This window comes from Phyllobates terribilis, unplaced genomic scaffold (genome assembly GCF_046119375.1).
Source record: "Phyllobates terribilis strain yellow unplaced genomic scaffold, ASM4611937v1 Scaffold_4__5_contigs__length_816908805, whole genome shotgun sequence".
In the NCBI taxonomy this organism is placed as follows: domain Eukaryota; kingdom Metazoa; phylum Chordata; class Amphibia; order Anura; family Dendrobatidae; genus Phyllobates; species Phyllobates terribilis.
Genome location: NW_027362764.1, coordinates 571,841,050 through 571,858,022, shown reverse-complemented (window position 1 = coordinate 571,858,022; position 16,973 = coordinate 571,841,050). Strand labels below are relative to the sequence as shown.

Below are 16,973 nucleotides of genomic sequence, written 5' to 3'. Positions count from 1 at the left end.
TGCCACCACCATGTTTGACAGTGGGGATGGTGTTTTGAGGGTGATGAGCTGTGTTGCTTCTACGCCAAACATATTATTTTGCATTGTGGCCAAAAAGTTTGATTTTGGTTTCATCTGACCAGAGCACCTTATTCCACATGTTTGCTGTGTCTCCCAGGAGGCTTGTGGCAAACTTCAAACGAGACTTTTTATGGATATCTTTGAGAAATGGCTTTCTTCTTGCCATTCTTCCATGGCCAGATTTGTGCAGTGTACGACCGATTGTTGTCCTATGGACAGACTCTCCCATCTCAGCTGTAGATCTCAGCAGTTCATCCAGAGTGATCATGGGCCTTTTGGCTGCATCTCTGATCAGTCTTCTCCTTGTTCGAGATGAAAGTTTAGAGGGACGGCCGGGTCTTGGTAGATTTGCAGTGGTCTGATACTCCTTCCATTTCAATATGATCACTTGCACAGTGCTCCTTGAGATGTTTAAAACTTGGGAAATCTTTTTGTATCCAAATCTGGCTTTAAACTTCGCCACAACAGTATCTCGGACCTGCCTGGTGTGTTCCTTGGTCTTCATGATGCTCTCTGCACTTAAAACAGAACCCTGAGACTATCACAGAGCAGGAGCATTTATACGGAGACTTGATTACACACAGGTGGATTCTATTTATCATTACCAGTCATTTAGGACAACATTGGATCATTCAGAGATCCTCACTGAACTTCTGGAGTGAGTTTGCTGCACTGAAAGTAAAGGGGCTGAATAATATTGCACGCCCCACTTTTCAGTTTTTAATTTGTTAAAAAAGTTTAAAATATCCAATAAATTTCGTTCCACTTCACGATTGTGTCCCACTTGTTGTTGATTCTTACCAAAAATTTAGAATTTTATATCTTTATGTTTGAAGCCAGAAATGTGCCAAAAGGTAGAAAAGTTCAAGGGGGCCAAATACTTTCACAAGGCACTGTACAAAAGGGTGGCAAAGGATTGTTGTACTCTTGATCGGTGGGGGTCCCAATGGTCAAACACCAGAGGCCTTTGAACTCCCTTTTATTGTGACCTATCTATACATCTGAGTATTTTGGGGAGTAATTTACCAAATGATACAAAACAATGTTAGAATTTCCATATGCAAGTGAAAGCTGCAGTAAGAATCTCCGGACATGGAAACTGCTGGTGGTGGTGTTACAATTACGTTTCTTGTACATTTCTATATAGTATCTCCCACTTTCATAGGCACCGTTCCTTAAATATATAATATCTAAATGTTTTAATATATTGTACATCGTTATAATGACTAGATTTTAGGTGATATACACAGTAGCCTTCTGTAGTTACAGTGCAATTTAAAAGCATTTCTTCTTGAAGACTCCATAGTTTAGTGGTATATATCCAAAGTTTATATCTATTGTATAAGGCCTAATGAGATTCTACGTAAATGGATTCATGTCACGGTTTATTCTTATCCCATGCATCATTCATATTAAAGATATGTCATTTATCTAGGTTCAAAAGTGCATCAAGTACTCTGAGACCATGTTCCCATGTACACAAATGCTGTTTTTTGTTTCATTTTTTCCATTGTGTTTTATGCACGCTGTCTGCACTAATGTACAAAATAGCAATCTTCTCTGATTATTGCGGTTTTGTATTATTTTTTGTGCATTTTTCCCATATTTGATACATTTTTCCTGCACATCTGAAGCAGCATTTTGCTTAATGCTTCGTTATTTTTGTAGTTCACAAACACTGGGATCTTGCTCTTAACCCAACTGCTTTTTTCTCAAGCTTTTTTCAGGCTCGCTGCACCAAAAAACCGCACAGTTTAACACCATGTTTAAAAGCACAGTGGGCAGGAGTTTTCATGAAATCGTATACACGGATTTTTGCCGCAAAAAACATAAAGCAGAAAAAATGCAGCATTTAGGCTATGTGGGAACTTGGCCTTAGAATTGTATGATACATTGCACATCATGTTTCTGCTGTTGTACAACTGAGTTAAATGGGACCATCATCATGAATTATTACTATGTGCTCAAATTCTAGTACAATGCTATATCTGAATGCAAACTTTGATGATGAAAATCACAGCGTGGATATTTCTCCTGAGCTCCTGTTCTCCAACCATATTAAGGTAAAGTGCATCGTTATATATATATATTTTTTAAAACATTATCTCTCACTGAACTACTGTAGACATTTAGCAAATTATGTACAAAAATAGAAAAACAAAAACTGTTCGAAAAAAATCTCCAAAAAGTTTAATAAAACAATAATGTAGTGTTTTATTTTTGAGAAATTAAACTCTAATGGCATATGATGGGTTAACATATGCTAATGCGAGCAATGGCTGTATGTAGTATAGTGTTCTGGATGTATGGCTATGTTCACACCTTCAGGATTCGACACCAGCATCCAGCATGTATGTTTCACAGAAAACACAGCAGAAAGAGGCTGACTCTTGGTTCTCTGCCGTGAATCTGCTAGCGGATCAGCGCGATCATCAGCCCCATTGTCACAACTTCTCCATGCACAATATTCAGCATGCTGCAGATTTTACAATAAGTGCAATAATTATTTCTCCCAGATTTTTCCACTGCATGTGAATGGGGTATTAAAGGGAATCTTTCACCAGATTTCTGCCACGTATTCTGATAGCAGCACAATGTATAGACAGAGGCCCTGATTCCAGCGATGTGTCACTTACTGAGCTGCTTGCAGTAGTTTTGATAAAATCACTGCTTTATCAGCAGAAGACTATCACTGGAGGACTGGTAAACCTGCTGCCATGTAGACCTCCATATTGATGAGGTGTGTATAACCCGCCTCCACCACTGATTGGCAGCTTTCTGCCTATGGACAGTTACACAGAAACCAGTTAATCAGTGGGCGTGGTTATACAGAGCTCAGCACTCAGAGAACGGGTAGATTTGCCGAAAACAAAACAGTGATTTTATCAAAACTTCAGCAAGGAGCTCAGTAAGTGACACATCTCTGGAATCAGGGTCTCTGCCTCTAGATTATGCTCCTCTAAGATGGAGTAGCATAAACCTGGTGACAAATTCCCTTTAAATCTGACATTTATTTGCTTAGGATGCAGAATGTTAGTAGCTTTGATGAGGATTGAATCTGTATCAAAATCCTCATCGAATTCCTGAAAATGTGAACATTGCCAGTAAGTACCGTACATATATTAAAGAGAGAGCGCTTTCTAAATTGTTGCTTTCTAGCTGGTTCTGGCCTTTGATTTACATATTTTCTTCCATAGGAATAACTGTACTTGTCTTGTCTTCTAGATACTGCAGCTGCTCAGTATTTCCAAAGCAATTTGTTTCCCATAGCATCCCATATAAATGTCTCGGAGGTCTTCTGGCGATAAGACCTTCTTCCCCTCCCCTTACTATAATAAAGGGATGCGCTAACTCAGATTGTCTTGCAAATAAATTGTACGGTGTATTGAAGCCTTTCTGTTACTCCTGCCTCTGCTTAAACAGCAAAATATCTCATTACAGTCACTGTGCTCTCTAGTAACTTGTGTGATGGACTGATCCAAACCAGCTCACCTGAAAAGTATGTTTCCAGCAAGGCAAGGAGAGATCTGGCACAGTTATGGGTATTCCTGCCTTGTTTCTAGAAGACAAGATCTAGTCTTTAAAAAAAGGAAAACTATATGCATAAGATGACTTTTAGGGACATCTGATTTCACACACAGGGAGCAGAATAAAGTGGAAAACTACTTTAAAAAGAGAATCTGTCATCAAGTTTTTGTTGTTCCATCAAGTAGTTGCCAAGACCCCTATTCCAGCGATGTGTCCCCTACTTGCTTTAGTTTTGATAAAACACTGTCTTGTCTCTTGCAGCTCCGCAAGTCCTCTCAGTAATGAACTCCTGACATGTAGTCCTCCACATTCATGAGCTCTATATATCCGTCACCACCACTGATTGGCAGTTTTCTGCCTATGCACAGTGTATTTATTTTTTATTTATTTTAATTCCACAGCGCTTTACAGACATTATCGGAATCGGATATATCAGTTTATACTATAAGCCATCTGTCAATGATGCGAGGGAGGTTAGACAAAACTAATCATTGAGTAGACTAGCAAATAAAACAGTGATATTATCAAAAGGACAGCAAGAAGCTCAGTAAGCGACACAGCACTGGAATCAGGGTCTGTTTCCATACTTATGCTTTTATCAGATTGAGCATGAAGAATGAACCTGGCAGCAGATTCACTTAACGGAGCAAAACAGTTTCTGGACCTTCAAAGCAACCAATGCTCGCACCTATATCCTAACAATGAGCACAAATTTTGGCCTTCTAATTTTCAATCTATCTTTTCAGATTATTGCCTTTATTCCAAAATGATTTGTTGGAATATGAACATTCCATTCTATATTATTACAAGTCTGAATACATATATATTTTTTCCATTGTGAACAAATCTGTAAGTGCACTCTTGTATTAGCATAAGCACGTTTCATAGTGTGTCATGCAGGCAAGTGTGAAAGTCCTGGAGTGTGAAGAGATATATTACCTGCCCGCCTGTTCCTTGGAAGTACAACTACTCTCCTCTGTCACCTGTTGCCTTTGGGGAGAGGTGCGTCTGTGGCCTACAATAAAGTGCTCCATCTGCTCTACATAGAAAAGAAGTTGGGAATTCGAGCCCATGCTTTTCACATTTAGAATAGGAAGACATCAGAGTCCACAGTACTGTATACCCTACAATTTTCTATTGCTGTACACTAGATTACAGACTACTGTAGCTCTAGACAAAAGGGAAATAAAACAGGGCACAATGAGAATTTCTATACAAAGGAGTTATTCTTCCTTTATTTTATGTTTGTAAAATAAAGGAAGGTCCAGTTGAGATGACTTGTGTATAAGATCATTATAAAGAGAACATGAGTGAGAGGGGGAGATGCAGGATCATAGCCTGAGAGAACTGACTGCTTACAGCACAACCCGAAAGAAGGACTTCATGACAGCTAGGTGGAAATGAATGAAGTAAAAGAGAGTATAGAAAGAGAAGAAAAATACAAAATAACATATACACATGATTGTGTTTCCAAACCAAACTAGAGGATATATTATATATGTAACTTTGTGTCATAAATATATATAGATATATAATATTCCCCCAGTGTTGCTTGTGATGGCTTCATAGCCTGGTTTGAGCCTCTGGGATGTAGATCTCAATGCTATCCGCACTCTCAGTAGCTGAATTCTGCCGGACAGACGCAGCGCGCTTTGCCGACATCAGCCGCTTCCGGGCCTCATGCCGCTGTCTCTCTGTGCTTTCCAGAGATCTGTCCCGGACCAGTGGGGCCTGACCTTTCGATGGCTTCTTTGGCACGGGAGGAGGGACCCTTCTCTCCTGATTAAAGCAGAAGGTTTATTGCATTATACAGATTCTCCACACAAGCTATGAAAGCTTTTCTCTCTGTTTCCTTATTATGTTTGAGCTTAATAAATAGATTGAAACATATGGGTACAATTACCAGTTAAAAGGGTTTTCCTGGCTAAGTATAATATTTTAGCAGTAGCTGTATGTGATTGCAAATTACCAATTTATGAAAGTGCGCAACTTTTACACAGTCAGAATTGCCCTTTATTGTCAGCTCAAGTGGTCATCACGTAACCACAAGTATGCGATTGGCGGTCACATGCAGACTAGCAGTTATTTCTGCTTCTCTCAATGTTTTATTCATAGAAGTAGAAACCAGTCAGAACATGACTGCAAGTAGGCAAATCACAGACTTGTGGTCACATGGTGAAAATAGAGGGAAATCATGACAGTGTGCATATAGCACAGTCAGTATTTGGCAATCTGCAGTCACATAGAGCCACTGGAGACATTTACACTCAGACTATATAAACATTTTATTTCCTATATGGAAATAAAAATCCAGCGGATATTTAAGAGAAAATATAATTCAGTGCACATTAATATGAATTGGCAACCAGGTTAGGCTGGATTTTCACATGGTGTTTCACATTGCATTTTTCAACTACATTTTTGAAAACAGGCAGCAAATTTACCTGGAATTTGCCACAGTTGCACAGCAAGTCCCAGTGAGGTACATTAAAATTAGGTCAGTCATCTGTTCGTTTAGCGGATCTCGAAGGAAGCCTAAGAAATCCTTCTCATAGAATGAACATCTCCTGACGATTACAGTAGACCTGCATCAAGTACAGGCAAAGCACAACTTTAATGTGTCCAACCAGGGCTTGCTGAGAAGCCATGGCAAATCACCAGTGGTTTTGTCACATGGTTATCAGACACACAAAACTCTACCACTTCACAGTCGTCATGAAAAAAAACTCAGCCCAGTACATGTTCATCTCCAATCTGTAAAGATTTTACATCAAAGAAGAAATTGGTAGAAGATGCCCATGAACCACATGGAATTCTATGCATAAACCATCATTGATTTCTTCATGGACTATTTGCGATTTTGTGATGATTAGTTATAGTTTACGGAATTACATATTTCCACCTAAAGAGGGAAAAAATACCCAGCTTTTAGAGAGGTTGTACATTATTACTTAGTTTAAGAATGGGCCCATGGTGGTGCTAACAAAAAGAGACCACATGGTCACCTAACTGAACCTCTGATTGTCTTCATTGGTCTTGTTCCATCCAAGCCAGAAGAAGAGCCAGGATTCCAGCTCAGGTGGAGCATGACTGCTGCAGTCAATCAGTGGTCGATGAGTCGCTTGCTGTTCCTTGGAAGACATAGACTTGGAAGCACCAAAGGACACTGGCAGCGGTACAGAGGAGCAGCAGGGTTCAGTAGTTATGTTGGGTTTTTACTGTTAACACCAACATGGACCCATTTATAAGCAAAGTAGTCTACAACCCCTTTATTGATTGTACTAAACAGTATCAGGGAACAAGTCTAATAGAAAGATGAACAACAGGAAACAACATTAATTGTAAAAACATCACAAGGCTTTATTTGTATACAATAATTGGAGGTAACTGATCATAGGAATACTTCATTTGGTCACACACTTCAGCATTGTAGTCAATCACCAAATGTAGACGTGATACCGCAGTTACAATACAGATGTCAATATTCACTATACTGGAACTACATTTTCTATGGTTGTTAATTCTTTCACTTATGGAACTATACAGAGTATCACTGATTATTTGAGACAAAACTGTAAAATAATATTACGCAGATTGTATCGATCTATTCCTTCTGTAGTCAATAAATACTTATGGTTAGATATTAGTGGCGTACAGAGAGAACGCCATGTCCAGTGTTATACCCTCCCATGTAACCATTGAGATTGTGATTAGATTTGCCAATAGAAGTTACTCTCGATGGTTAATATGATATTGTACGGTCTCAATAGGAGATTGTAAGTAAATGTCCTTTGTTCTAGGTGTTACTAGTGAAGGTGAGCTATTCACAAGACATCTACCAGATGGTGACAAAAGCGCTTTCTTGAGTTATTGCAAGGTAATTACCAGTAGATTTCTGGCAAAAGTGTATTCTAAGGCTGCGTGCCCACTGTGCGTTTTTCAAGCGTTTTTATCGCAGAATTTCCGCAGCGAAAACGCTTAAAAAAAGCTTGGTAATACGTGCCCCATGTTTCCCAATGATAATCCGCATGTGCTGTGCACATGCTGCGGAAATCTCCGCTGCGGATTATCATTGCGGAAAAATCTGTAGCATGTCCATTATTTTTGCGGACACACAGCGTAATGGCAGCCATTGACTTTCATTGAATCGCTTAATATCCGCATGACTACATGTGCAGATGAGGATATTAAGCGATTCAATGTTCGGATGGTACACGGGTCTGGAGAAGAGGAGACTCGGGTACCATAGTACCTGTAAAAAAAAGAATTTAAAATAAAAATAAACATTATACTCACCTTCTGATGGCCCCCGGTCTCCTGTACGATGCGTCATGGCAGCCTGGCGGCTCACGATGGTCTAAAAGGACTTTCCATGACGTCATTTAGTCATGTGACAGGTCACATGAGTAAATGACGTCATGAAAGGTCCTTTTACACCACCGTGAGCCATACAAGAGACTGGACGCATCGTACAGGAGACCGGGGGCCATCGGAAGGTAAGTTTAATGTTTGTTTTTTACAATTTTTATTCTTTTTTTTTAACTGTTAACTTGGTCACACTATATACACTGCCCAAAAAAATAAAGGGAACACTCAAATAACACATCCTAGATCTGAATGAATGAAATATTCTCATTGAATACTTTGTTCTGTACAAAGTTGAATGTACTGACAACATAATCACACAAAAATCATCAATGGAAATCAAATTTATTAACCAATGGAGGCCTGGATTTGGAGTCACCCCCAAAATTAAAGTGGAAAAACACACTACAGGCTGATCCAACTTTGATGTAATGTCCTTAAAACAAGTCAAAATGAGGCTCAGTATTGTGTGTGGCCTCCACGTGCCTGTATGACCTCCCTACAATGCCTGGGCATGCTTCTGATGAGGTTGTGGATGGTTTCCTGCGCGATCTCCTCCCAGACCTGGACTAAAGCATCCGCCAACTCCTGGACAGTCTGTGGTGCAACGTGACGTTGGTGGATGGAGCGAGACATGATGTCCCAGATGTGCTCAATCGGATTCAGGTCTGGGGAACGGGTGGCCAGTCCATAGCTTCAATGCCTTCATCTTGCAGGAGCTGCTGACACACTCCAGCCACATGAAGTCTGGCATTGTCCTGCATTAGGAGGAACCCAGGGCCAACTGCACCAGCATATGGTCTCACAAGGGGTCTGAGGATCTCATCTCGGCATCTAATGGCAGTCAGGCTACCTCTGGTGAGCACATGGAGGGCTGTGCGGCCCTCCAAAGAAATTCCACCCCACACCATTACTAACCCACTGCCAAACCGGTCATGCTGAAGGATGTTGCAGGCAGCAGATCGCTCTCCGCGGCGTCTCCAGACTCTGTCACATGAGCACAGGGCGCCAGTGGCGACTTTGCCAAACCTGGTGTTCTGTGGCAAATGCCAAGCATCCTGCACGGTGTTGGGCTGTGAGCACAACCCCCATCTGTGGACGTCGGGCCCTCATACCACCCTCATGGAGTCGGTTTCTAACCGTTTGTGCAGACACATGCACATTTGTGGCCTGCTGGAGGTCATTTTGCAGGGCTCTGGCAGTGCTCCTCCTGTTCCTCCTTGCACAAAGGCGGAGGTAGCGGTCCTGCTGCTGGATTGTTGCCCTCCTACGGCACCCTCCACATCTCCTGGTGTACTGGCCTGTCTCCTGGTAGCGCCTCCAGCCTCTGGACACTACGCTGACAGACACAGCAAACCTTCTTGCCCCAGCTCGCATTGATGTGCCATCTTGGAGGAGATCCCACAGGAGACCATCCGCAACCTCATCAGGATCATGCCCAGGCGTTGTAGGGAGGTCATACAGGCACGTGGAGGCCACACACAATACTGAGCCTCATTTTAACTTGTTTTAAGGACATTACATCAAAGTTGGATCAGCCTGTAGTGTGCTTTTCCACTTTAATTTTGGGGGTGACTCCAAATCCAGGCCTCCATTGGTTAATAAATTTGATTTCCATTGATGATTTTTGTGTGTTTTTGTTGTCAGCACATTCAACTTTGTACAGAACAAAGTATTCAATGAGAATATTTAATTCATTCAGATCTAGGATGTGTTATTTGAGTGTTCCCTTTATTTTTTTGAGCAGTGTAAATCCATGCCGGTTGCATGGATTTATATAGTGTGACCAAGTTATCAAACACTTTTCCAAGTGATGCTAAAATCTCTTGGAAAAGCGCTTGATAACCCGCATGCAGAAATTCATGCAAAATCGCTTGACAAACGCTTCTACCTGGCAGGAAAAACGCATGTAAAATCCGCATGTGTCTTTCCTGCCAGGGAGATGCGGAAAAAATCTGCAGCATTTCTGCATCGTGGGCACATAGCCTAAGTATCAGGAATTCTAGTATGTAGCAATAAACTCCACTCACTATTAAAAGCAATGTATTACATGATCTTGAAGGGAAAGAATATTTCAGAAGTAGCTGGGAAAACGATTATTCACAGCTTTGTAAATTATCACCTATCCACAGCATTGGTGATAACTGATTGCTGAGGGTGTGACTGCTGAGACCCAACTCTTCCTAAGAGCATTGTCTATGGGACTACCAGGGCATTTCAGAACTACACTCTTGGAATCGGTGGAGGTCTCAGCAGTCAGCCCCTCAGCCACCTCCAAGTTATCACCTATTACATGGACTCTGACTATGAAATAGTGGCTCAGTAGGGTCTGACTCCTAGTAAGAGCCTCTTTTTTTATGAAAATTTACTGGTGACACTCTCCTCCATTTTCTGTTCCTGCGTAAAGACCCTATATAATAGCACCCCATCACACAAAATGCTTACTTTGGTGAAAATGCATTCAGATCTCCTACTGCACCCGTTTTTTTTTGTTTAAAACAGCTTTCATTTGTTCTAGGGAATGTTGGCTTTCTATAATACTATGCTAAAGTTTGGAAAGAATTGCACAGAACCTAACGTTACAAATGTTTCATGGCCTGTAAGTAAATACAGATGTATGGTTTTCCTGATTTCTATTAAATACAAAGCAGCTATGGCTACGCCACAGTCAAGTAAGGTTAATGAAATGACATCATTGAGCAGTGTGCACTGAGGAGACAGTAAAAGCTGTTTGGCTTCTATTAAAATCAATTCTATATGCAGATTGTTGGCTCACACCAGCCATAACTAACTCGGTTTAATGCAATAATATAATAAAAGACTACAAAAATAAGGCCGCGTGCCAATATGTATATGCACTGATGATGAGTGCGCTATTAAAACACATCGAAACTAACCCAGCTTCCAATAATACATGCCGTAGTCTATGTAATGTATTTATTGTACATATGTAAGCTGGATACCATGTAGCAACAACTAGATGTGCTGTAATAAACTCCAATCTTTCTTGGCACATCAGGAGTAGTATTGTATCTGAGCCCTTACTGTTGTCTATATCTTTATGGACTGGTTATGGGATACAGTGAGACATTACTTAGAGGGATTGTCTAATACTGACATCACATATTATATAGCACTGTGTACTTAAAATTGCTTATTTTGCCTTTCTTCCCAGCTAATTCTTCTCTTTTCCATTAGGTCTTATTGAATACAGACTGGCTGAATCCGTCTAAGCCAGGGGTCCTCAAACTACGGCCCGCGGGCCACATGCGGCCCGCGGAGAACTTTTATCCGGCCCGCCGGGCTGTGGGCGGAGGAGAGCGGTGCCATTGCCCGCCCTTCCCCCCGCTTTCTCAGAGCCCCGGCAGCCAGATACTTACCTCTCCCCGTGCCTTCGCAGATCCGCTGTCTTCCTGGTCAGCGCTCCCTGTGACGTCTCAGGTCAGAGGGCGCGGTGACGTCTTTCCACCGCGCCCTCCCCTGAGCCGTCACAGGCAGCGCAGAGCGGGACAACGCCGGAGACGCTGGAGTCCGGACCTGAGCAGCGGCAGCAGGCAAGGAGGGAGGTGAGTATTGGATTTTTTTTTTTTAATGTATGGAGGCATGGGACATAATATTAGGGGTGACATCCTGCATGGGGCATAATATGGGGGGGGGGTGACATCCTGAATGGGGCATTATATGGGGGGGTGACATCCTGAATGGGGCATTATATGGGGGGGTGACATCCTGAATGGGGCATTATATGGGGGGGGAGGGTGGCATCCTGAATGGGGCATTATATGGGGGGGTGACATGCTGCATGGGGCATTATATGGGGGGTGACATCCAGCATGGGGCATTATATGGGGGGGGTGACATCTGAATGGGGCATTATAAAGACAGGGGAGTGATATCCTGCAACTGTCATTATATGGGGGGGGGGTGACATCCTGAATGGGGCATTATATGGGGGGGTGACATGCTGCATGGGGCAATATATGGGGGGGTGACATGCTGCATGGGGCATTATATGGGGGGTGACATCCAGCATGGGGCATTATATGGGGGTGTGACGTGCTGCATGGGGCATTATAAAGACAGGGGAGTGATATCCTGCATGTGTCATTATATGGGGGGGGGCGACATCCTGAATGGGGCATTATATGGGGGGGTGACATCCTGAATGGGGCATTATAAAGACAGGGGAGTGATATCCTGCATGTGTCATTATATGGGGGGGGGGGTGACATCCTGAATGGGGCATTATATGGGGGGGGGTGACATCCTGAATGGGGCATTATAAAGACAAGGGAGTGATATCTTGCATGGGGCATTATATGGTGGGAGAAAGGGAAATCCTGCATGGGGCATAATAAGGGGGGAACAGCCTGCATAGGGCATTATAAGGGGGAAACAGCCTGCCTATTGAGGACCTATGCTGCCTATTGGGGACATTTACGTGCCTATTGGGGACATTTACCTGCCTATTGGGGATATTTACCTGCCTATTGAGGACCTATGCTGCCTATTGGGGACATTTACCTGCGTATTGAGGACCTATGCTGCCTATTGGGTACAGTTACCTACCTATTGAAATACCGGTTGATTTAACTTTACTTGTTCTTCATTTTAAATATTGTATTTGTTCCTGTATTGTTTTTTTTACTATAAAATAAGATATGTGCAGTGTGCATAGGAATTTGTTCATAGTTTTTTTTAAAAACTATATTCCGGCCCTCCAATGGTCTGAGGGACTGTGAACTGGCCCCCTGTTTAAAAAGTTTGAGGACCCCTGGTCTAAGCTCTATGTAGAAACAGGAAGTCTCTTTTCCCTGTATGAGTCACCATTAGAACTACAATTCTAACTCACTGCAAAGTCCCTGGCATGGAGGGAGGAGCGGAGCAGCTGGGTTGGGAGTTGAAGAGGGGGTGGAACTTGGCTGCCAGGAACTTTGCAGTTATGTAGACATGTAGTCCTAATGATGACTCATGGAGGAAAAAGAGACTTCCTGTCTCTACACAGAGCTTAGAAGGATTCAGCTGGTCAGTTTTTAATCACGTGCTGTCAGAGAGCTAATAGAAAAGAGAAGAATTAACTGGGTAGAAGGGCAAAATGAGCAATTGTAAGTACACAGTGCTATAAATTATGATGATTGCAATATATTAAAAGCATAAAAACTTTAATGGGAGGGGTGCTTCTTTAATCAATTAACAACAGAGTATTAGAAAACTATTGTTTGTGCAATATCCAAATGTAGAAGTCAAGCATAGAAACTCGGAAAACCACAAATTTTCACAGAGTGTTCTCTATCACTGGACTGTGTAGAGATGCCATGGATCAGCCGAAAATGGAGCAGAACACTCATTATACAGGACCTGTCACATGATGTAAATATAACATTTTTGTACCTGGTATAAATGACACTACTCTCCTGAATCTGACACTGTTTTTCTTTTGTTCCTGCACCTCTTCATTTATGAGATATGTTACTCTCTCCCATATATAAATATAGTCTTGTTAGCCAAGGGGGTGTGGTCCGCAAGAAGACTCCCACAGAGGAGCATTGGGGACTATGCCCACTTGGCTTACAAGCCTAGATTTATTTACAGGGAGCAGGGGGCCATATCTCAGAAATGGACAGACACAAAAGAAAACTACGCTGGATTCAGGAGAACAATGGCATTTACATTCAATAAAAATATGCATTTATCGCAAGTGACAGGTGGGCCTATAAACTGTTATCAGCTGCACATCACCCTGGCTACTCATGGAATGGGCTGTTAACAATATGCCTGCTATTAATGATTATTCTGTCCCATTCTGTTTGTATCAGACAATGTAAAGGGGCCTGTAAAAGAGCAACGATTGACTTGTTATGTTGTTCATCGGTGCTCATTAGGCCAATATCTTGCCTGTGTAAATGTAAATGCCCCTTAAGTGATTGGTTAAAGCAATTGTACACATTATGACTGCTTTTATTTTTTTCTTTAAAATTTCTCTGTGGCTTTGAAGTCCAAGAACAGATTGGTACAAAAGAGGCAAACAACCATTTTTTTTTTTTATAAATGTATCAATGCAGGTCCGTTATACGAGGACAAATGAAATGTACTGCAAGAAATTAGTAATGTGGATTGTTTACTAGATGACATCAGCAAAACAGTTATCCAGGCACCTGAGTGTCACAGCGCCAGCACAAAATGTGCTTGAAAGTGTCCAAACAAGGTCATGTTAGTTCAACTGTATGGTTACAAGTGGATAGAGCAGTGACACAAAAGTATAACTTTCAGCCTGCGGCTGTTTATAGAAATCATTGCTCGATTTATAAAGCTGACTTAACTGGAAAAATCCCTGAACAAAACACAAAGAGCTAGATGCCACTGGGCGTCAAGTTGTTAATATCCAACTTTCTCACACTCATCAGGTGTTAATTAGAAGAGATTGATAACCCCATAAAATTCATAAATGTGTTGACATTTTTTAAATGACAAAAGGAAATTAAAGGGGAATTCTTCTTGGCTTGTATTAAAGCACAGGCTAAAAATACTGGTATTGTAAGGAGTTTTGCAGGATGTCAATGATTGGCTGCAGCGGTCACATTAGTAGACAACATGTGACTACTGCAGTCAAGAAAACAGCGGCAGTCAGGAAGCACTGGAGAAGTGGCACAGGATGGACAAATGTTGCACTATGTAGGTAATGGCTCTTTTGCTATTTTATGCCATTTACTACTTAATTTTATCTGATGCTAGAAAAGCCATCAAAGTTGGTGTTTGACTTTGTGCTGAAAATTAGCAATTAAAAAGATATAGAACATGTATTTATTTCATAACTTTATTATTTACAACAGTAAATAGCAGTTATTAATATTTTAAAGGGAACCTGTCATGTCCTGTGTAGTATCTAAACTGCCCCCATTGCGTTGTTAGTGATGCAATGTGCATCACTAATACGCTTTTTTCATTAAAATCGGCGCTAATATCATGTGTAAAAAACACTTTATATGTTTATATCATACCTGCTCGTTTAGTCATAGGGGTGTGATTCCCCGCATTCAGTCAGGATTGGCACCGCACTTGTTACTCTGGGAGCCACGCATGCGCTGTGACGAGCAGCTCCCTGCGCAGTGAAGCTGTGTGTAGTTCCCTGCTGCACTGTGTGCGGCCGGAGCCGCTCGTCACAGCGCATGCGTGGCTCCCAGAGTAACAAGCGCGGCTGGCCATGACATACTGTGCAAGCACGGCTGGCCATGACATACTGCGCAAGCGCGGCTGGCCATGACATACTGCGCAAGCGCGGCTGACCATGACATACTGCGCAAGTGTGGCGCCCCTGAGGGTTCGACCGCCACAGGGATGCTGCACCTCTTTAATGGGGTGTGGTGTCCCTCCTTCGAGGTAAGAACGGTGCAATGGTCAGGACCCCACCTCCACATCCAACACCACACTTCACCCACCAGAGGGGACTAGTAGGCACTAGAGTGCCGCCCCTACTGGAAAATGGGAGACTGGGGAACCAAGAGATAGGGGGAACCAATTAGTGGGTGAGGGTGGAGGACTCACATCTAGTGACACTTAATATTTCATATTTAATAGACAGCCATCTTGGCTTATGGTTCTTTGATTGTGATCTATCTCCCTGAACGTGGCTTCTGGGAGAACCGGCAGCGGATGGGGACACGGCCCTTGTACCCTGGCCTTGGGTTGAGGGGCAGGTTGCAGATAACATATGTCTCAACCCGGTCAAGGACCATGACCAAGAAGGCCCGGAGCTTAGGAGTGTAGCTCCACCGCAAAAGGACCCCAGGGGGATGCAGACGGAGCGGTATACGCCACCTGTCCTCGCTATTCTGGCCTAGCCAGGGGGATTCCGGCTGCAAGAGGGGTACCGACCCCCGACACCTGACCTTGCTACTCTACGTCCTGGTCAGGGAAGCCCGGTAGGCCCAGAGGATCCCACCGGGTAACGGAAGGAGCGGAGCTGCCACCCGTACCCTTTTTCTGAGCGAAGTCCAGAGGGAGACCCGGCCTATCTACACACACACAGACAGGAAAGGACCCGGTCTGAAGTCTAGGAACACTCTGGTGCAGGGTCCTGATTGAGCACTTGAGTTACTCGGAGGTAGTTGGACCCCCTTTCCTGGTGATCGCAGAACTCTGCGAGGAGCAGGGAGAAGCCTTGCAGCTGTACTCTCCACCGTGAGTAAAAACCCTGGAAGTCGACCCCTATGGCCTCCGGACTCTTTATTCTGCACTGCACCGCACCACTTAGCACCAGATCTCCTACACTACACCCCCCTCCATCCTTGTCTCTGCCCTGAGGCCCAGCTCCGCCTGTGGGGAGTAGTAACAACTTCGGCTGCCACAACATCCCGCCTCGGAGGACTGCAGCAGCGCTGGTGGCCTTCACCAGGTACCACAGGTGGCATAGTCGATAGCAACCACTCAACCCTGATAAGCCCGTACCACCCTTTTTAATGTGACGGCCCTGGGCACAGAGCGGGTCCGGGCCACGGCTTCACCCCACCAACAACATAGGACCCGGCTCCGAGTCCCCCATCTCCCAGGGTAGGGCTGCGAGCGTCACACACAAGCGCAGCTGGCCATGACATACTGCGCTAACGCGGCTGGCCATGACATGCTGCGCAAGCACAGCTGGCCATGACATACTGCGCAAGCGCGGCTGGCCATGACATTCTGCGCAAGCGCGGCTGGCCATGACATGCTGCGCAAGCATGGCTGGCCATGACATACTGCGCAAGCACGGCTGGCCATGACATACTGCGCAAGCACGGCTGGCCATGACATGCTGCGCATGCGCGGTTGGCCATGACATACTGCGCAAGCACGGCTGGCCATGACATACTGCGCAAGCACGGCTGTCCATGACATTCTGCACAAGCACGGCTGGCCATGACATTCTGCACAAGCGCGGCTGGCCATGACATATTGCGCAAGCACGGCTGGCCATGACATACTGCACAAGCATGGCTGGCCATGACATACTGCGCAAGCGCGGCAGGCCATGACATACTGCGCAA

General features: G+C 43.6%; 1 protein-coding gene across 5 annotated transcripts in view; it reads right to left on the bottom strand.

Moving 5' to 3' along the window:
- Positions 1–842: 842 nt before the first annotated feature.
- The window catches only part of DLGAP1 (DLG associated protein 1), an 834,514-nt gene continuing 818,383 nt past the window's right edge, over positions 843–16,973 (bottom strand). For all 5 annotated transcript variants that reach the window (XM_073679102.1, XM_073679101.1, XM_073679105.1 and 2 more), the window contains one exon: positions 843–5,367. In XM_073679102.1, the coding sequence (XP_073535203.1) occupies positions 5,152–5,367 (216 nt within the window). In that variant the 3' untranslated portion in view covers positions 843–5,151. The remainder of the gene's footprint in view (positions 5,368–16,973) is intronic.